Source organism: Bos taurus, chromosome 11, assembly GCF_002263795.3.
Source record: "Bos taurus isolate L1 Dominette 01449 registration number 42190680 breed Hereford chromosome 11, ARS-UCD2.0, whole genome shotgun sequence".
In the NCBI taxonomy this organism is placed as follows: domain Eukaryota; kingdom Metazoa; phylum Chordata; class Mammalia; order Artiodactyla; family Bovidae; genus Bos; species Bos taurus.
The window spans coordinates 102,017,503-102,039,090 of NC_037338.1; the positions used below are offsets into that span (position 1 = coordinate 102,017,503).

Consider the following 21,588-nt stretch of genomic DNA (forward strand, 5'->3'; position numbering starts at 1 on the left):
AATATTAATTAATAATAATATAAAACATTATTTTATAATATTATTTGTATATTATTAAATAAATAAATATGAATGAGCCATGTCTGGATCAGTGATGACAGTGTGATCAATTAAGGATTATGACTGACTTTAACCTGAAGTTAAAACTTAGAGTCAATTGCCCAGCCGACCACAGTCTGTGAGGACGTCTCGCCTCCTCCCTGTCTTCACTCGCTGCCCGCACTCTGGCTGCCTGGCCTCCTGGGTGTGATCTGAACACGCCCACTGGCCTGGGCTTGGGTCTTTGATGCTGTGCTGCCTCTCCTGGGCCCAGCTCCCGGCTCGCCTCACTTGCCACAGTTTTTGTAGTTTTGTTTGCTTCTGCTCCCCACACCACGCCCTCTGTCTCTCTCCACCCCCTGTCCTGTTCTCCCCCAGATCCCCACAGCCAGCATATTATACAATGCCTGGTTGGTCTCCCACCCGTGAGTGCAATGCAGGTGCCCTGAGAGCAGGGATGGTGGTCAGTGCTGAACGGAACCCAGAACTACGCCTTCCTCCCTGATGCTCAGGTTACTGAGTAAATACACAAATGCTTTAGCAACCTAGCTCACAAAAGAGCCTGACGCTTGATCTGGGACTTACCCAAAAGGCCCACCTTCATTGGAACTCCAAGGGCACCATGGTTTAACATCATGCTGTTTGAAACGAGCTCCAAGACGACCCGACACGGGTGGGGAATGCGGCTTTGGGGCTCTACCCCAGAGCCACTGAATCAGAATTTCTGGGCATCCTGCCAGGAATATGCATTGTCCACAAACTACACTGGTGACTCTTGAACCTCTCAAGTTTGAGAACTACTGAACCCAGCAGAGGAATCAATGCCCTAAACAGTTAAGCAGTTTGGCTGTTCAATGGTCTTTCCCATTTCAGAGAGCTTGGGATACAGCAAAATAAGACGCATGAGTCTCACGGTTTAAAACAGATGTATCATTCAAAAACAAGGCACGAATATGCTAAAGAAACTGAAGGTTGGTAAAAATGCACATTAAAGAGACTGATAAATGAGTTTTATCTGCTGCAAACCATGTAACATATAAAGAAAGATTAATTTATAAGACATTAAGGTATGTTCCAAATATCACGGCTGAAGGTTCATTTTTTCCTTCTCTTGCATTTTCATACCTAGTGGATCAGTAAAACATTGTGGATTAATATTTTAAATGCCGAAAGGAGCCAGTTGCTTGTTCTAGTCTGACTCAGTTAAGCTCTTACAATATTTTGACTGTTTGAAGAAATTAATAATGGGATGTTAGGCGGTAGATTAACTGAAACTAAATATCAACAGAGCTAGATTTATTTTTGGATGACTGAGCTCATCTCTTCAAAGAACGGAAGCAGGATTCATTGTATCATAAGTTATTAACTTACACAACATGAAACAGCCCCCGAACAGAGCCGGCCACAGCAATTAAGGCTTACGTAAGAGGCTGAAAGTTTAGACTTCGCATTAGCCACGACTGGGCTGTCCAGGCTCCAGTCGGTGGTGACCCCAGGCTCACAGAGACGCCAGGAGCAGTTCAGATGATAACTGCCCGGAGAGTTCTGGAAGCAGGCTAGTACTGAGGCCTGCTCCATCTCCCCTAAGCAACAGGTCCTCCTTGCAGCAGTGGGGAGAGACTGACACACTCAGAAGGGAAGGACGCTTTTCTGTGTCACTCGTGGGGTCACACAGCGAACCCTGACTCCGCCTCTGTCGGTCCCCCTTTCTCTCCTCCACCCTGTCTCCTGTGCCCTGCTCCCCGTGGGTCCATCAGCAGGTGTGTGCCTGGGCTTCCAGGTCAAGCACAGAGCCCGGGCCCACAAGTGATTGCTCCTAAGTCTCACAGGCTCTGAAGCCTGATGCCTCCAGGACAAGGAAAGGCAGGCTGAGCTTTTAGAGGAGCCACATTGATCCCAAATTGCCTTACAACGCACCTTTTCTATATACAGCCCTCATTTTTTCCTTTCCCCTCCTACACTGTAAAGAAGCTATGATGACAGGTTGGGACTCCCAGGAACCGATGTCTATAGATCAAAGGCACTCTGCTGCTTCTTGGCAGGGACTGCCTGCTGAAGGAGGAAACCAAACGGGGTCACCAAGCCTGCCTCTTGTTCACGGAATGCTCTAGACTTCAGTGACTTTATGCCATTTCCCCATGCGTGCACAAAAAAAAATCCAAAAGCCCCTGTGCACTCACATACCAAAAGCAGAAGAGATCTATACTGATGACAAAACCAGGGAACAGGCTGATCGTGGAGAAGTAACTAGTCATTTCTGGACGTGGGCAGCACACCGCTGTACCTTACAGTTGTGTGACTTTTGGAAAGCTATCTACCCCAGTGCTCCCAACATGCCCCTTCCTCTGCTAGACAGGGCTCTGCACTGGCTCAATGGCTTGGGATAAAGCTTAAAAATACATCCCGGTGTATGCACAAGAATGCTCATGCCAGCATTATTTATTTATTTACTTTTGACACGTACACACGGCTCTATTTATTTCTTTAACTTATTTCTGGCTGCGCTGGGTCTTCGGTGCCGCATGCGGGCTTTCTCCAGCTGCAGAGGATCTCTGTGTGTGTGGGCTTCTCATTGCAGTGGCTTCTCTTGCTGGTGGGGCAAGGCTCTAGGAGCGTGGGCTTCAGGAGTCGCAGCACTCAGGCTCGGCAGTCGCGATGTGCTGGCTCTAGGGCGCACAGGATTCAGTAGCTGTGGCTCACGGGCCCTAGAGCGCGCAGGCATCAGTAGTTGCGGTACACGGGCTTAGTGGCCCCGCAACATGTGGATCTTTCCGGAAAAGGGATCGAACCTGTGTCCCTTGCATTGGCAGGCAGACTCCTATCCACTGCACCACCAGGGAAGTCCTTATACTACCATTATTTAAAAAGCAAAACCAGAAACCACCCAAACACACAGTGACTGGAGAAAGAATAAAGTGTGCATGGTTACAGACTGAACCATCACACAACCAAGAAGATGATCAGACTGTCACACACAACCACCAACATGGCTGCATGTTAGAAACAATCACACAATATGATATTGTTCTTATAAAGTTCAAAATTCAACAGAACTCAATGATACGTTACTCGGGGATACATATGGGGATACATGTCCACGTGGTAACTCACACTTAGAAAAGGAAGAGGAGATGATTATCAGGATGGTGGTGATGTTGTTGGGAAGGGTGGGGGTTGAGGAGAAGAGCACAGTGGTTATACTCTGCTTCTTAGGTTGGATGTGAGCTCAGGTGTTCAACATTAGACTTTATAACTGACATACAAATGACATGACTTAAAAAATAATAAGGAAAAATTACCTGCCTGGTAATTCTGGTCATCCAAATCTTTTTTTCTTTTTTTTTTTTGGCCACACTGTGCAGCATGTGGGATCTTAGTTCCTTGACCAAGGATTGAATCCGTGCCCCCTGCAGTGCAAGCTTGGAGTCTTAACCACTGGACCACCAGGGAAGTCCCCTGGTCGTCCAAATCTCACTCAGCACCACCATGAACTACAATCAGGGATGGGAGCAAGGAGCATCCTGGAGGCTTGGGAGCAGTGTCCTGGCCCCACGACCCAGGAGAAACCACCACCTCGGGTTCCTCACTTGTAAAATGAAAACAATCGGTGCTGCCTCCCTCGAGGGCATGATGAGGGTGAGAGGAGATGAGGCTAGGTAAACCCCAGCCTCCTCAGGGACGGGGACACTTACTGTGTCAGCGATTGCTGCTTTCTTGGCCCTGCTTCCCTTCCCTGGGGGGAATGACCCCCTCTACTCCACGGTGGTTCTGGGGGCCTACCAAAGCAGGACCCCCCCCCCCCAACCCCAGGTTAGGCCAGCGGCAGTGTTCTCCCTGGATGCATGAGTACAGGCATGGGCAAAAGGATGGAAGGCAGCTGATGCCCAATCACTTGGGCCACAGGGTCCCCAGGGATGCAGTCCTGCTCCTGACACCCTGGAGCCATCCTGCTTTCTCTTCTTCCTGACAGAGCAGCTCTATCTTCATGTCTGTGACCAGCCAGCATCAGTAAAGAGCAAAACAAAGACAAAAGGCAAGGCTTTTCGTCTTTAAGTTCATCAGAGGAGGCTTCTGTTGCCTGTACTCACGGAAGCCTGGCTGGCCTCCCCTTCAATCTCACTTGCCTCCCAAACTCTCAGGGTACCTGCCTCCCAGATTCACAAAGCTCACTTCAGAAGACGCTCCAGAAAACAGCTTTGACCTCTTGCCTGAACTTCATGCAGTGGTTCCCCACTGCCTACAGCACGGGCCCCACACCTCCTCCACCGCCCCAGGGAAGAGGCGACTGGCAAGGGTAGGAGGGGAGGTGGCAGGCCCCGGTCCTGCTCTCCACCCCAGGGAAAATTCCTTTCGACCTCAGAGACGTGGGTGGCAGCAGTGGAACAGAAACCTGCCATCTAATAAAATACCATCTTTTAAAAGTAAAAGCCAAATAAAGCCATCATGTTAAAAGTATGATTATCCACCTGGCAATCTGATTCTGAATCAGATCACCCAGTGTTCTTCCTGTAAATAGGCCCCACCTCGTGTGAATTCCCATGTCAACTGGGGAAGATGACAGCTAGCTGGCCAGATGCACAGTGATCTGAATTAGCCACTCATGGCAGTCAAAATGGTGTGTATAAAATAGAATTCTGCCCTTGACTCAAGCCCCTAAACTCTCATCAGCCTATTAAAAGAGAAGCTTGGTGAGAAAGCAGATGAGTCTGACAGGTCACGGTGAAATAAAAGCCCACTCTCTCACGTGGAAGTAACTCTAATATCTTAACCCTGTTTACCCAGAATCCTGTTCTCTCTGCTCATTCCCATCAACGCCAAATTCCTACCTTCATCAGGAAATGGAAGCCCAACGACCCAGAAATAATCTGAGCAAACCTATCTCGCTGCAGACGCTTTCGTTTTTATCTTCATTAACTCTTTGGTCCCTGTCAAGCATCCTGGGAGCAGGATTTATGTTTTGGCCACTGGGTTTAGAGGATCTTAACATGTAGACAATCTGTACCTTTAACAGGGGGCAGAAAATACCGCATGTTTTGTAGACAGGTACAAACTGTTTTCTTTTTCGAGTGAAAGAACACCATGTTATCTCATTCACTATATTTTTTAACTGGAAGAATTTTAAAGAAAAGTAGCATGTCACCCAGATGAATGTCACTTAATTTTTTCTCACATGAAATCCCACCCATTTAATAATCCTATGTCTTTTCCCCCTCTTAAGAGAGGGGCTTCCCTGGTGGCTCAGTGGTGCAGAATCCGCCTGCCAGTGCAGGAGACATGGCTTCGGTCCCCGATCTGGAAGATCCCACATGCCTTGGAGCAATTAAGCCCATGCACCACGGCTACTGAAGCCCTCGTGCTCTACAGCCTGTGCTCTGTAACGAGAGAAGTCACTGCACTGAGAAGCCAGCGCACTGCAACTAGAGAGCAGCCCCACCCACCATAGCAAGAGAAAAGTCTGCCCAGCGATGAAGTCCCAGCACAGCCACAAACAAGCAAAGTTATTTACGCACACAATAAGTCTGTCCTCTTCAGGTAAATGGACTGAGTGAATAGTCACTCATCCTGGGTGACTGGATATTTATAAAAGTTCACAAAAGTAAAATGCTGAAGTCCAAGAAATTCACACTAGGCCCCAGAGCAGCAGTGCTGGCGAGACGTAAAAAACACTCAATCCTGAAGCTTGCCTCCATGATGACCATCAAATACCTTGCTCTCACTCAGTTAATGCTCCTTTTTTGCAAATGTGGAGGCTCCTCAATATCTGTGCTCTTCAAGTGTGTATTAGGACACAGAGCACCAGAAAAACATCTCATCACTGAAGTCTCAAACACACCTGTCTTTGGTGAATTTATGCGAATACAAACATCAGTGGTGAGGTCACAGGGCCAACTTGCTCAGAGCAGAGTCACATCAGAAACAACAAAATCAGAAACCGTCAGTGGTAAGGTCACAGACACTTGCTTCAAATACAGAATGAATTTTATAAATGACTTCCTATAAAACCTGTTTTTGTTTTAAGAGGCTGTTTTTATCAGCAGGATCCAACAGATGAGCATTTCCATTGTCTTTGGGATACTACAAAACAGATTCACCAAAACTCATAAACTGATAGGTGAGGGAGTCTTACACTGTACTTCCTGTCTGGGAACTCTTAGATGGGCTCTGGGATTTCATTCAAAAGCAAGGAATCAGCATTCAGAATTTTTAACCTAGAGAATGCCAGTAAGGAGAAGAAACACACTCTTCACCATCTAACTGGGACTGAATTTCCATTCCTGAGCTCCGACAACACAGAAACATGCACATGTCCCTACAGACAGGTCAGACAGAACTTACCAGAAGCATGGCGGATGTCCCATTGGGTCTGGACAAGTGGATGGTCATTTCAGGGAACATCCGGTCGATGCGGCTAATCACGTCGTCAACATATCTGAGAGGAAGAAACAATGTGTAAGAGCTGGAGCCCCAACTGAGAGAGAAAAATCTACAGTGCACCAGAGGCTTCTCTTCTCAGTTTAAGTTTTCATTAGTGAAATGCATTTTTAAGAAGGCCAGTGGGATTTATGAGGCTTTTTTTTTTTTTTTTAAAGCAAAAATATGACTCCCTAGTTCCTCCTCTTGTTTTCCAGAACCATCCATTTTTTTTTAGTGATTTCTTTTGCTATTTACCTCCGCATTTCCATGTGATGTATTTTTAATGCCAGTTCTTGGTCTTTCATTTTAAGGTATGACCTTGTGGCTTTCCTCTATAGATCAGAATTTAATTCCACCGCCCTCCTGGCCACGGGGCCCCTCCCTCTGTCCCCTGATTTAGGGGTGGAAGTGGCTTCCTGTTTTGCTCACCTCTGCTTGCTTCTTGTTTCCTGTTTCCTTCTTATCTCAATCACCTCAACAGTCAATTCTCTGGATTAAATTCCTTCTGTTTTAAATACCTGAAGTCATTCCCATTTTTCTGGTTTGCGGCTAATGAATTCAAATTACATCACAATTTTTGCTTAAATCAGTATTTATTGTTCACATTCTAAAATATTTGCTTATTTTTTTAAGGGAATTTTTTTAAAGTCTTTATTGAATTTGTTACAGTATTGTTTCTGCTTTATGTTTTGGGTTTTTTTTTGCACGAGGCATGCAGACTATCTTAACTCCATGGCCAGGGATTGAACCCACACCCCTTGCTTTGGAAGGCGAAGTCTCAACCACTGGACTGTCAGGGACATCCCATCTGCATATGTTTTTAATAACTGAGCCACACAGTGGCTCATGGGTAATTTACAGTTATTTTTGTCTTACTGAATTTTTACTTGATTAGTTTTCTATGTACCTATTACAATTTTTTCCCTTAAAACTCTCTGCCTGACTCTAAAACTTCTCTCACTATGGTCAAACATATCAGACACTCTATCAGTTTACATTTTTTTTCTGGAAACATTCCTCTGAAAGGCAGTCTTCTGTTTTTCTGACCCAAATGGAACTTGTATCTCTTAAGATTTAATAATCATTGAGATTACCGACACTAAGCACTCAGCGTGGCATACACTAAAACCTCAAAAATTATAAACACTCTCACTGGACTATCATGGGCATTATGGGTAGTCTGCAAAGATGTCCTCTCTTTGCAGGAAGACTCCCTCCCGCCTCCACCACCCCAGTGGAAGCCCACTGAGGCTATGCCAACCCACAGCCTGAGCAGAGCTAGGGCTGGGTCTGGTTCAGACCCCCTGAGAGGAGAATCACAGCAGCACTCGTGCTCACTGTCCACAGTCACATGACACAAAGGGGCTGCAGAACACAACAGCTGAGACTCAAAACTACCTGTTAAGGCTTTAACATTTGATTTTATACCCGTCGGGTATGACAAATTACATGTCTATTAGATCAGGGACATGTAAAAGATATGTTCTCTTGGGGAAAGAGAGAGATTAGCTCTCCACTCGCAACATGAACAGACTTTAGTGTGAAACCTGGCGCTCACAAGAGAGAGCAGACAACACAATGCTGTGAATATCAACATACCAACTGTGGGAAGTTAGAAAGTAATCTTGCTGATTAACTTATCAGGTTTTCCTTAGAGAATGCTCCATGCAGCTTTAGACTTCAAGCTGACAAAGGAGGAGAACTCCAGAAGGCCCAGTGCTGAGGAGTGATGCTAGGAAGACCAGAGCAAAGATGTGTGAAAAGAGGTGGAGAAGCCTTCAAGGCTACTTGCCCCTGCAGAAGAGGGCTGCCTGCAGGAAGACTCAACGTATTCTTCAAGCATGTAAATAACTTTAACAAACTCAGGTACCACACAGTCATCTTCCACCTTGAGAAAGGACCATAAGAGGAGGTTGTGGCACTAAAAAGCAAACTAGCTCAGAAAGAACAAGAGGTGTAAGAGGTACTGCTTAAAGGCAGGGCCCTACAAGGCCCTATTTCTGTGGACTTTGAAAATGGTTAAGAAACAATCTTTCCTGGATGGCTGAGAGGAAGACTGACAAAGACATCATGTCCATGGTCCTTCCTAGATTTACAGCTTCCGGATGCACAACCTCAGCTCTCAGCTTAAATGCTACAAGGAGATGAAAAGATGAAGAGAGGAGGAAATGAACACATTTTTCATTACTACCTCCTGTTTCTGGAGATGGTGGAAGACATGTGGCAAGATTCATGTCAAAAGTTGACACCAGGTCACTGGAAACATCTCTGCATTTACATACTTCTTTGCTAACTCTATGTGTATGGCTTAAACTCTGTTCTTTCAGACTCAGCAGGAAGCAAAAACCTGCTGTCCTGTGTGGACGGAGGTCATTGCTAAGTATATGCTAATGGGGAGGGGGGCTGGCAATGCCTTCTGAACGAATCCTCAATCAATAGCCATCATAGCTCTGGACAGCAAAATGCAAATGAACGTGCAGAACTTCAGCACAAAGGTATCCTAATCTGCTCTCCCGTGTACTGTTCACCTTGAAGGGAATACTTTCTAGAACACTCGTGTCTCTAATAGGCTAAGAACTTTGGGGGATAGATAGGCTAGGTGATGATTCCAGAACCAAGTTCAGGGTGTAGACTTCCAGGATACTAAGCCAACTACCTGACCTGCTTTCAGCAGGAGCCAGCGTTCTGAAAGGGCAGACGATAAATGTTTCTGGCCATTTCTGGAATCCTTTATATGTGAACTCTTTACTTGCAAAGGAAGGCCATGGAGGGAGAAAAAGAGTTCCTAGGAGAAATATCTAACGTGGACACAGGGAAGTAGAGAGGTCTGGGGCAGTAGTTTTTGTTCCCTCTCCAACCAGTGATCTCAGATAAAGCTCAGCAAGCTCGATCCAAAGATTTTATTAAGCACAAATGCATTTCAAGGAGACTGTTTTTCCTTCCCGTGCCTAACATAAAGGAGATGCAAATTTCCTTTTTACAGGTGACATTATGTATTTGCCAAAAAGAGAAAAAGTCAGCTGCATCTTTCACTGAGGAAAACAGTGTCTAAATCCTAGAAGCAAAGAAGCAAAACATTTCATTTTCAAGTAGACCCAACCTTCAAAACGCAAATCCACCACTAGTGACTTGACAGAAATAAGGAAAGCTTGGAACGGCAAGCTAAAAAGCTGGAGGCTGAGGAGATGACATTTTCTTTCTGCCGGGGCTGGGGGCTGGCCTGGCAGGGGGTCCTGGTTTCCTCTCTGGCAGCATCCCCCGGCCGGTGTGCCCCGCCAGCCATGCCAGTGCGTGCAGAGCTGGGCGTGAAGGGCCAGGACAGGTAGGAACAGTGCGCTCCCCGCCCTCCCACACACCACCATATGTTCCACTCCGCTCTGCGGCAGGATCGAATTACTTTAATTTTTACCTTTGAAATATAGACAAACAAGCGCTAACACAGCAGCGGTGACTAGTTTACACTTGAGCAGACGTGGTGCGGAACGACATTAATTTAGTGCCAAATTGAGCAGTGAGTCACAATTTGCACATATCTGTCAACCTGTTAACAGGGTAATAACTTGGAAAGATTGCTGTTCCTATTTACATTACAGAGGCCTTTCGAAAACGGAGAGCTGCTTCGTTCTCCCTCCATGAAGCACGCAGCCCATCCGCGGGCTGGCTGGGCCAAGAACCAGACTTTTAGAAACATAAACTCCTAGAAATCACAGGTTCAGATCAAGGTGTGATTCATAGCTTCAGTATTTTCAGGTAGAAAATGAATCTTTCAGCAATTAAGAGAATTTCGTTTCCCTGGCCTGCCCTCCCCCCGTTACAGTCAGACTCTCAATGGTTTCTGATTCAATTTCCTTAGCGCATCTGACGGTTCCTTCTCAGGGTTTCCAAAGGCATCCTTAGCACCAAGTTTCAGTCTCAACTCTTGCCACATCTCTGCTTCATCAGAAACAATCACGCCATTCTCAGGCTCCTAATGTTCATCTCTGAAGCCCTATAAACCTTGCTCTCTTCTGATTTTCTTCAAGGAGCTTGGCCTCCTTCTCTAAGTGTCTTTAATCAGAGAATTAACACTGGGACCCCAGAGGTCCTCTTACTCAACGTCCCTGTCACTCTAGGGACTTAACAACATCTCCAAGAGGTGGTCTGCTTAAGTCCACCATCCTGGAGCACGGCTCACAAGGCAGCCCCACTCACTACTGGACTACCAGGCTGCTTCCAACCCACTGACCAGCGTCTTCACCCAATTCCCCCGCCTTCAGTCTTGAGCCTTGTGAAGCCACATACAGGCGCTTCCTCTGAAATCTAAGGCTTTCTGCAAACACATAAAAGACTATTAGGCTTCCGGCTTATCGGTGCTTTTAACTCTTTCTTGGATCACAGATTCCTTTCAGAAGGTGCTGAAAACAAAAATACATGTCTACACACAGTTTTCCATACAATTTTCTGCAGTTTATAGGTCCCTTAAAGACCATTCATGGACCCCAAGTTCAGAATAGCTGCTCTGGACCTGTTCTAGAATGAGGCGCCTGGTTTTCCTCTTTGTTCCTTTCTGAATGGTAAATTGTAGTATTTTTCAATGAAGCCGTCTTCATCTTAGAAACACATGTTCATCAGCCCACAAGTGAACGCACTGGAGTGCTGCATGGGGCACACCGGATCTCCTAGCTCTGATTATCTTAAAGTCATGGCTCCACGTTGGAGCCCAAGGTTAATGTTTGTTCTTAAACTACTGCCTCTCACTGCTAATCTTTTCAACAAAGGCAAAAACCTACTTCTCTGACCGTAGAGGTCACCTGACAGTAAGGAAACCTTTCCTCCCTGACAGCCACGTCACACCTGGGCTTTACGGAAACTCCGTGCTTCTATGAAGAAAGAGCCCCTGCCTTCTGCATCACCCCTTAAGGCATAAGTCAGCGGTGAACTCAACCTCAAGTCCTAGGAGGGCCAAGTCCAGGTGCTGGTCTGGCCCCGCCTCCTCCCCCCATGACCCCAGCAGGCTCGCAGCGCCCTGCAACGCGCTCTGCATTCTCTGCCTGGAGGATCCGTCTGGTAACCCCCCCACCCCACACCCAGCTCAGCTTTGGGCTGGGCCCCCCACCACTCAGTGGCCTTCATCTCACCTCTATGCTCAGCTTTGGGCTGGGCCCCCCACCACTCAGTGGCCTTCATCTCACCTCTGTGGCACCTTTTAATCCTCTCTGTGTCTCCCGTCCCAGCTGTAATTAAGCAACTTTTCCGGGTGATTATTTGTTTAATGTCTATCTCCCCAACAGGTCTCTCCATGGAATCACATTTCTGCCTTCTTTAGAAAGGCGGAATCCCAGCACATGGCCAACTGTACCTGGCACCCACCAGACACTCCTCAAATATGTGCCCAAGAAAGAGACAGGACATTCGAAGTAAGCTATGCAAATACCAGTCGGGCAGTTATGAAACGACTCAACACAAAGTTCTCTTTAGCAGATGAAGATCTGAGGTGTTGAGGAGTTCATCATCTTAGCCAGCAATATCACTACCAGCAGCAGCCACAGAGCCCCACGGAAGCAACCTCAAAGCAGGCAGGAGACGCTTCCAAGTCTTACTGCCTAAGACGTGGCTACAAAACCCCTGCATCTGTTTTAGGAGAAGCTCGATGCCTCCTGGAAGCAGGAGCCTTCTGAAGATGTACACTGCGTTATCAACATGCCAGTTTTCAAATGCTGCTTCTAATGAACTAATTAATTCTGCAAAAACATTAGTACAAAGATGCGTGCTACCAAATCGGGATCACAATACCCCCAAACGATAGCAAGACAGAACGTGGAAGACATTTCTAAAGATACCGGTTTTGTAAAATGTTAGTTCTCTCCCTTGCACAATGAAATACATGGCAAAGCATTTGTCATTAAAGCCTTAAAATAACTTGCTGGACAGATGGCTTAGCTCTCTATAAAGTCTGACCCCTCCTCAAAAGAAAAAAAACAACCAACAAAGCTGGACTCTGGCCAGTGATCCCGTGTTAGTGAGATGCTTAGCAGCTCGAACCAGATATTTAAATAGCATTTACCCCACACGGGGCACACAACACATGCTGTTCATTTTCTCCCCCATACAAAACCTGAAAGTTAGGGATGCATAGATTAATAAACCACCTTCTTGGGGAAAGGGTGATGCCCAGGAGATAACAAAAAGGGAGCAATTTACACCATCTGAAATTGATTTAAGATTTTCCTCTACACCTGTCCAAAAATGATGAGACCGAGTGGACTTTGCTGGTGGGTGAAAACAGAAAGGGGTTTGTTTAATTACTTTGTGAGAATGAGATTGCCTGAAACTCCAACTATTAATCTCAATATGATGAAGAAACAGGATTGGGAACTTAGGTCAAACTTGCTCACTCCTCCCAATTTGGTCAAACTTCTTAGGTTTGTAAAATATTGAATCGACATGTCTATAAAAGGAGTTTGGTTGTTCTCTAACTGTACATTAAGAAGGAAGACCAGATGAGTTGGGTGCTTCCCTGGTGGCTCAGCAGAGAAGGCAATGGCACCCCACCCCAGTACTCTTGCCTGGAAAATCCCATGGACAGAGGAACCTGGTGGGCTGCAGTTCACGGGGTCACTAAGAGTTGGATACGACTGAGCGACTTTACTTTCACTTTTCACTTTCATGCATTGGAGAAGGAAATGGCAACCCACTCCAGTGTTCTTGCCTGCAGAATCCCAGGGACGGGGGAGCCTGGTGGGCTGCTGTCTATGGGGTCGCACAGAAGTCAGACACGACTGAAGCGACTTAGCAGCAGTAGCAGCTGGTGGTGGCTCAGTGGTACAGAATCTGCCTACCCCACTGCAGGAGACGTGGCTTCGATCCCTGGGTTGGGAAGATCCCCTGGAGGAGAACACGGCAACCCACTCCAGTATTCTTGACCAGAGAATCCCAAGGTCAGAGGAGGCTGGTGGGCTACAGTCCATGGGCTCGCACAGAGTCAGACATGACTGAAGCAACTAAGCAGCAGATGGTGGTCTAGTCGCTAAGTCGTGTCCAACTCTTGAGATCCCATGGCCTATAGCCTAATGGGCTCCTCTATCCTCAGGTGAGAATACTGGAGTGGGTTGCCATTTTCTTCTCCAGAGGATCTTCCTGACCTAGGAATCGAACCTGGGTCTCCTGCATTGCAGGCAGATTCTTTACCTACTGAGCTATGAGGGAAGTCGTAAGCAGCAGATGAGTTACAGACAAGAAGAGCAGCTTAGATTCCTCTACTCTCTCTCACTGCACCCACTCCCTTACCACTTCTACCCACCTAGCGGCCTGCCTACTGTTAGTCCCCTTCAAGAAAAGACACACAGGGACTTCCCTGGAGCTCCAGTGGTTAGGAATCCACCTTCCAATGCAGGGGTCACAGGTTCGAAGCCCTAGCTGGGAAACTAAGATCCCACGTGCAACTAAGCCCTAAGGTGTGAACACCTCCTGCTGTGCCACAACAAAGAGCCCACACAGCCAAAGATAAATAAGTAATAGACCTGAGGATCTGTTTCTTACCATAGGAAAGAAAAGACACTCAAAACTTCAAAATTTCTTTATGGAAACTCAACACCTAAGGAGATACAGATCAGGAAGGCATGCTTCCTTGGAGGGGAGCTGCAGCCAGGCCACGGATGTAGAAGAGCAGCTTCTTCCTCTTCTCCCTGAACAGCCGATGAACTCTGAACTACATCGGTGTGTAACCTGAAGAATCACCTGGGCAGGCAAACAAAAGCCACCTCCATTTCCATAAGGTGAAATAAATGTGCACTCACCACCTAGACTCATACAGAGTCTAACCTCTCTTCTTCTATTAGGTACAAGCAGCCTAGTAAACCCTGGTTATGTACAAACTGGAACACATAGCAAACACCATCACAAGACAGAATTTTTCCTATACTATCCTAGTTTGTAACTATCCCTATTATATTTATTAACAAATATTTATTGAGTGCCTTGGGCTTCCCTGGTGGCTGAGTGGTAAAGAATCCACATGCAATGCAGGAGTCATGGGTTTGATCCCTGGGTCGGGAAGATCGTCTGGAGGAGGCAATGGCAACCCACTCCAGTATTCTTGCCTGGGAAATCCCATGGACAGAAGCGCCTGGTGGGCACAGTCCCTGGGGTTACAAAGAGTGGGACAGGACTGAGTGACTAAACCATCAAAACAGAGAGGTAGCGCTCACTTCAGCAGCACATGGACTAAAAAAGAGGAGAGGTAACGAGTTTAGTTTGTAAACTATCCCTATTGTATCTATTAACAAATATTTAATGAATGTCTACAGTTGTCAATAATTACTGTGTTCAGGGAATGATCTTAAGTATCTAAGGATTAAAAAAAAAAACAAAACTGGAATGAAAGGTGGGATGGAGGTTCACAAGCGAGGGGACATGTGTGTGTCACCTATGGCTGATTCATGTTGATGTATGGCAGAAACCAACAGAATAATGTAAAGCAATTCCTACAATGCAGGAGACCCGTGTTCGATCCCTGGAGAAGGAAATGCAACCCACTCCAGTATTCTTGCCTGGGAAATCCCATGGCCAGACGAGCCTGGGAGACTATAATCCATGGGGTCGCAAAGTCGCTCAGACACAACTCACTCACTGGCTAAAAATAAATTAATTAAAAAAAAATATCGTATTAGCTGGCTCCCAGCAGACTTTCTCTGGAGGGATGGGTCCAGCCTGTGCTTTCTGCTGGAGGAGTCAGGCTGAGCAGGAAAGCAGGCCTTATTTTCCAGTTTCCAAGGCACTTGTGTGTTCTTTATCTTGTTTGATCCCTCACTAAGTCTGTAAAACAAGAAGGGCAAGTGCAAAACTCCTGCTTTATAAACAACAGAAAAAAGGAGGTTAAGTGACCTGTTCGAGGTGACAGCACAGAGTGGCTGAGCCGGCCTCAGACTGGACCTCTCTGATCCCCACCCCAGGGTTTCCCTGCCGTGCCCCCTGCGGTACTTTACAGGTCTGGGAGGACCGCACGGAAAAGGCAGACTGCCCCTTTCTCATTCCCCAGACTTTAGAAGATAACTGAGAAAGTGAGAGGTAGCGTACTGACAAAATATAATCAGTGTATGATTTTCTCTCTCCCAATCGTTTAGTAAATACCCACTTGGTGCCTCACTGGGCCCAGGGACACAGGGATGCTCTGGTGGTTTCCACCCTCTCAGGGCTTACATTTCATTTGGTTACAAGGCATCTTCCTTCAGAAAAACCAGGACAGCTAAATTAAAGTTCCTTCGATTCTCCTGTCAGGAGGAAAATTAAAGTGCAAAGTTTGTAGGCTACAGGAAGGGGCAGAAAAGTGAATACATTTTTTGGTTTTATTTTATATTAATAACTAGGATGCTCAACATTTAGAAAACTAAGATCACGGCATCTGGTCCCATCACTTCATGGGAAATAGATGGGGAAACAGTGGAAACAGTGTCAGACTTTATTTTTTGGGGCTCCAAAATCACTGCAGGTGGTGATTGCAGCCATGAAATTAAAAGACACTTATTCCTTGGAAGAAAAGTTATGACCAACCTAGATAGCATATTCAAAAGCAGAGACATTCCTTTGCCAACAAAGGTCTGTCTAGTCAAGGCTATGGTTTTTCCCGTGTCATGTATGGATGCGAGAGTTGGACTGTGAAGAAAGCTGAGTACTGAAGAATTGACGCTTGTGAGCTCTGGTGTTGGAGAAGACTCTTCAGAGTCCCTTGGACTGCAAGCAGATCCAACCAGTCCATTCTGAAGGAGATCAGCCCTGGGTGTTCTTTGGAAGGAATGATGCTAAAGCTGAAACTCCAGTACTTTGGCCACCTCATGCGAAGAGTTGACTCATTGGAAAAGACTCTGATGCTGGGAGGGATTGGGGGCAGGAGGAGAAGGGGACGACAGGGGATGAGATGGCTGGATGGCATCACTGACTCGATGGATGTGAGTTTGAGTGAACTCCGGGAGATGGTGATGGACAGGGAGGCCTGGCGTGCTGCGATTCATGGGGTTGCAAAGAGTCAGACACGACTGAGCGACTGAATTGAACTGAATAACTAGGAGGTAAACGTTTTCCTCAACTTCTGTTCTTCTTGCATTAAAAAATTCATTCAGATACTGGTGGGTCCTAGTTTTCCCCAAAATGTTTAAACAACGTATTAAGCTTAGGGAAGAATTTACAGTTTCACTCGGGATCTACCTCCTCTGCAAGCCCTTCCATGTTACACAGAGGGGGGAAAGAATTCCCAAACAAAAATCCACACTGAGCTTTCCAACAAGACCAATTAACAAGTTGTTAAATTGGTCACCTATGTCAGAGCTGCAAAAATGACCCCTGGAGCTCACAGCTCACTCACTCTCACAGCTCACAGCTCACTCACTCTCTCACTTTGGGCTCCAGTAACCAAACTCTTCCTGCAGGGGAAGGGCTGGCCTGGGCTATTACTGCACGGGTCCCTGGGATTCCCACACCCGCTGGTCCCTTTACTAAAGACCTCTCACCCTGGAAATCGTCCCTCTGCTGGAGTCTCCTCCCGGAACAATAAAGATTCTTCTCAAACAAATCCTACGACATTAAAACCAACCCTGCAATTCTCCTGCTAGAGTAAGAAAGCTGAAAAACAGTTCAATTAATTGAGAAGACTGATATGACTATTCTAAATTGGTAATGAAGTACAACTTTACAGCCACTCTGCTTACTTAATGCAACATCATTCGTCAACAAGTATTTCCTGGGGTGTTATAACCATGGGATGTGGCTAGTTTTGAAATTCATGGCATTTAAACAGAATTATGGAATCATAATGAAAGTATCTGCCTCCCTGAGAAGCAGTTTGCTCCTCCTCTTGCGGTTCCTTCCTCCTGAAATGCACCATGGCCCTCCACGCCGCAGACACAAACCGCTCCTTCACAGATCCCTGCCGAGCGACAGTCTGCTTTCCCCTCCACTGTCCAGTTCACACTGGCCCCAGAGCGACAATTTTCACAACGCGACGTGACACTCACAGATTGGTATGTGGTATGGACAAACATTTGCCTTAAAAAAAAAAAAATTATTTATTTACTGATGGCTGTACCAGCACATGCGGGATCTTAGTTCTCTGACCAGGAATCAAACACAAATGTCCTCCATTGGACATGCAGAGTCTTAACTGCTGGACCACGAGAGCCGTCCCATATGGATGAACACTTTCAACTTAAATATATGTATACTGGAAAAGACCCTGACACTGAGAAAGATTGAAGACAAAAGGAGAAGGGGGCGACAGAGGATGAGACGGTCAGAACACAATACCCACTCAATGGATGTGAATTTGAGCAAACTCCGGGAGACAGTGGAGGACAAAGGAGCCTGGCACGCTGCAGTCCACGGAGTCACAAAGAGTTGGAAACGCCTTAGCCACTGAACAACAACAGCAACAACATATAGAACAGCATGTAAGTAGCAAATAAAACCTGTGATTTCACAGGCATTATTTCTTAGAATGAGGGTACGTTTTAAAAAATGAGTTTATTTAGAGAAAAACATGGAACTAATAGAATAGCTGACTAAAGATTATGGCAAACATCCTGTAAGAGACTAAAAATGACTGAGTTTAGAAACACCCTTCAAATAAACCAGGTAATTAAACAGCTTTGTTTTGAAAGGTTTTGCTTGTCTTTGTAGATTGTGGGGTGTTTTTTTTTTTTAATTCTAAATGAATCTTCACTTTGGACCTTAAAAAATCTGTTGTCACTCATACATCTGGAGCTATTGAAAACAGGATATGGATACACATCCTCAGAGGGGCGAGGTGTTTAGGTCAGCAATACGGTGAAGCAAGGGCCGTGCTGATCAATCACCCTGGGCGCTGACTGCACAAGAATGTGTGTCTGGGAATCTGCCACATGAGCAAGAGACAGAGGCCTCCTTCACAGAAAATAAAATGGCTTTCAGTCCGGCACCAGCATGCATGGCCACCAGCTCCAGAGTTCCTTTTGCCACCCTCAAAAGGAGTGAAAAACTGGACCAGAACATAGTTCTCCAGTGGAGCTGAGTCTAGGATCCCACCCATAGCAGGCGATGCTTAAGGCAGCCTGAACACACTCTGAGAGGGCACCCCCTACAGGATTATGATGGCCTCACTGAACCAGAGCCAACTCAACATTCATCATATTACCCTACACTGAGAGATCTTGCAGTAGTCTTTCAAATCATGGCTGAAAGAATCCTGGGTCGGGTGTGGAAAGATCTGGGCTCTCTCCTAGTTCCCGCTCACTCAGAGGCCACAGTGGGCAAAACATCTAGCCCTTCCAGCTCTGGTCTCCTCTTCTTTGGACGAGATGAACTCAACAGGTCCTTCCAAATCTAGTCAATTCAGCACCCACTTCCTAAGAGCTTAGTACATACACAAAGAAGTGATTTCACAGTTTCCAAAGACTATCCGTCTTTGAATGGTACATACGGTAATCATTATAGAAAATCCAATGAATCAGAACACCCTATTCCTTAACCTTTGTGAATAACTGAAATCTACTGTACTTTGGTAAAAATTTATCAGAGTTTTAACAGCAGGACTACTTCAAATATATAGTCCTGGCATAAAACACATTGCCTTTGTCACTGTCTAGTGGGGCCCGTTTCTAGAAATGTCTGAAGAAACGTGTAACTAGAAAGGACTCCCACAACCAAGTCTTAGGACTCAAGATGAGTCTCTTAACAAAAACCCCAAGAAACAGCAATTCTGTAATCAAGGAAATTTTCAGGAAGGACTCTCTCCACTAGAGTTCACACATGAATATTTACTGCGGCCGAGTGGGCTGCCCTAACGTGGCGAGTAACATACTCAGAGGGCATGCATAATTAAAGGGCACATAACAAATATATCTTTCACTTGATCTCAGAATAAAACAGATAAAAACAAGCATTTACTTGAATGCTAATGGCTTTAGGAATAGAAGCCAGGAGTATAAACATCCAGGTCCTTAAATGCTCAAACCTCAGACGCCCACTCTCACAAACAGAAGACCTGCTACAACCAACGGATGCAAATGTACTCAGGTTTGTTTGTCGAAAAAGTCACTCCATGTAACGCTCCAAATATCCCCATATACAATTACCCATGAAGGCTGTAAGGCAGCTCTGACCTGTCAAGGCGAGTGTGTGTGCACAGGTGTGCACATGCATTACATGCACACACACACACACGTATTTCCGGGGGCAGAACAGACTGCTCAAAAGCTGGGGACACAGCTTATAGGGATGAAACATGTTTCTCCTGCTAGGATCTCACAGCAGTCCTCAACACACAGGACTTGGCGAATCACCCTGCAAATGAGTTGACAACACAATGGGTCCAAATCAAACGCTCAGAACCTGGAGAATTATGTGTAAAAGGAGAGAGAATCAGTCCATCGTGGTAAAAACAGCTGCAGTACCAACGTGCATGATAATAAATGGACGACAAATTGGAGAGTATGCTTAGAAGATGAACACACCGAGTAATCCTTTTTGGAAGCAAGATGTACAAAGACTTCACAAGGGGAGAGAGTCTGTCTCTAACAGAGATAACACGGTTACTCCTGAAACATGCAAAAGGAAGTCGCCGAGTGAAGACAGATCAATTATTCTTGGTCGATGAGAATAAGAAGAGAGTTCCAGCAGGGAACACTGAGGTTAAATATTAGGCAAAACTTTACAAGTAGAAGGATTGCTAGTAGAGGAGAGAGGCTGCCAGGAGAGGCACGGAAATGACCGCCTGTAGAGACATTCAGGGTTAAACCTGACACCTGCCTAATTATACCCGAATTATTCCTGCCACAGTTCAGGAGAACGGGAGAAATGTGCCACCAGAGAGGTCTGCTCTGATCTAAAGGAGGAAGAAAACAGGAGGTTAAACTCCCGCTTTTCAACACTTTTAACCCTCCGGTATAAGTGAGGGTTTTACCCACTGGGCAAAACTCTTGACCCTTAAACCCATCACATGCCTTTGAAAACGCTCTGCATCTGCTGCGGCGGGCAAGAAGTCAACACAATGGCGACTGTTTTGGAGAAAAGAAAGGCGGGCTTTCTGGAAGGTGGCGCTGGGTAATACACAGCACACCCAGACAACAGCACTTCTTCCCTGCCTGCCACGCTCTCTGACATTTCCCAGTCTTAATTCAAAGCTTGCTTTCTTTGTTGAGTTCCAAACAGGGGCATGTTACTTGTTGTTAAGCAATGTAAAGTGTTTAGGCTTGATTAGCATGACCCAGAAACTTTTCATCATTTTCAGGAAGGTTCTAAGCGCCTGCTAACAAGTCTGGGAAATAGGGCTGTTTTTTTGTTTTGTTTTAAACAGATTTCTACTGTAAATGATCACTGACCATCAGCCTCTGTGTTCCAAGGCCTAATGAAGGCAGCAGGGTCCAGATCAGAACTCCCACCTTCATTAACTAGCCAAGGAATCCCATGTGTGTTGGCGGGGAGACTCTGCTTTCCACGATCGCTTCTCATCTAGGCTGGCAGAGTCCATACGTGTCCACTGGGACTTGAACGCTCTAAGACTAAAAGGTTTTCTGCTCACTTTCTGAGATGACAAGGTGGAGAATGTCACTTCCAGCACTTTTTTCCCCCATGAAAAGGAAGGTACTTTAGTTTATCTCCCTCTTTGGAAATACATTCCAAGAGTTGACAGATTTAAGAATCGGAATAATAGCCCCCCTCCCACAAATCATATAATTCCAGAGCTAGAATGCACGTAGGAGAATGGCTAATCCAAATTCTTTACTCTTTGGAAACAAAACTGGGGCACGGAAACTGACGGGTTTGGATAAAGCCTTCTAGGTGGCTGTAGGCAAAGCTGGGATTAGAACGCAGACCTTCTGAGTCTCTTCAGGTCCTAAACATATGGTTACCAACATACAGTTTTTGTTTGTTTAGTCGCTAAGTCATGTCTGACTCTTTTTTTGACCCATGGACTGTAGCCCGCCAGGCTCTTCTGTTTATGGGATTTCCCAGGCATGAATACTGGAGAGGCTTGCCAATTCCTTCTACAGGGGATCTTCCTGACCCAGGGATCGAATCCACACCTGCACTGCAGACAGATTCTTTACCACTAAGCCACAAGTGAGGCCCTACTAAACATAATGAACCAACAGATCCCCTGGAGAAGGGAAAGGCTACCCACTCCAGTAT

The 21,588-nt window shown here is 46.0% G+C and overlaps 1 protein-coding gene across 4 annotated transcripts in view; it reads right to left on the reverse strand.

Moving 5' to 3' along the window:
* The window catches only part of MED27 (mediator complex subunit 27), a 247,206-nt gene that overhangs the window by 99,563 nt on the left and 126,055 nt on the right, over positions 1–21,588 (reverse strand). For all 4 annotated transcript variants that reach the window (XM_010810432.4, NM_001040546.2, XM_024998766.2 and 1 more), the window contains 1 exon segment: positions 6,376–6,469. In XM_010810432.4, the coding sequence (XP_010808734.1) occupies positions 6,376–6,469 (94 nt within the window).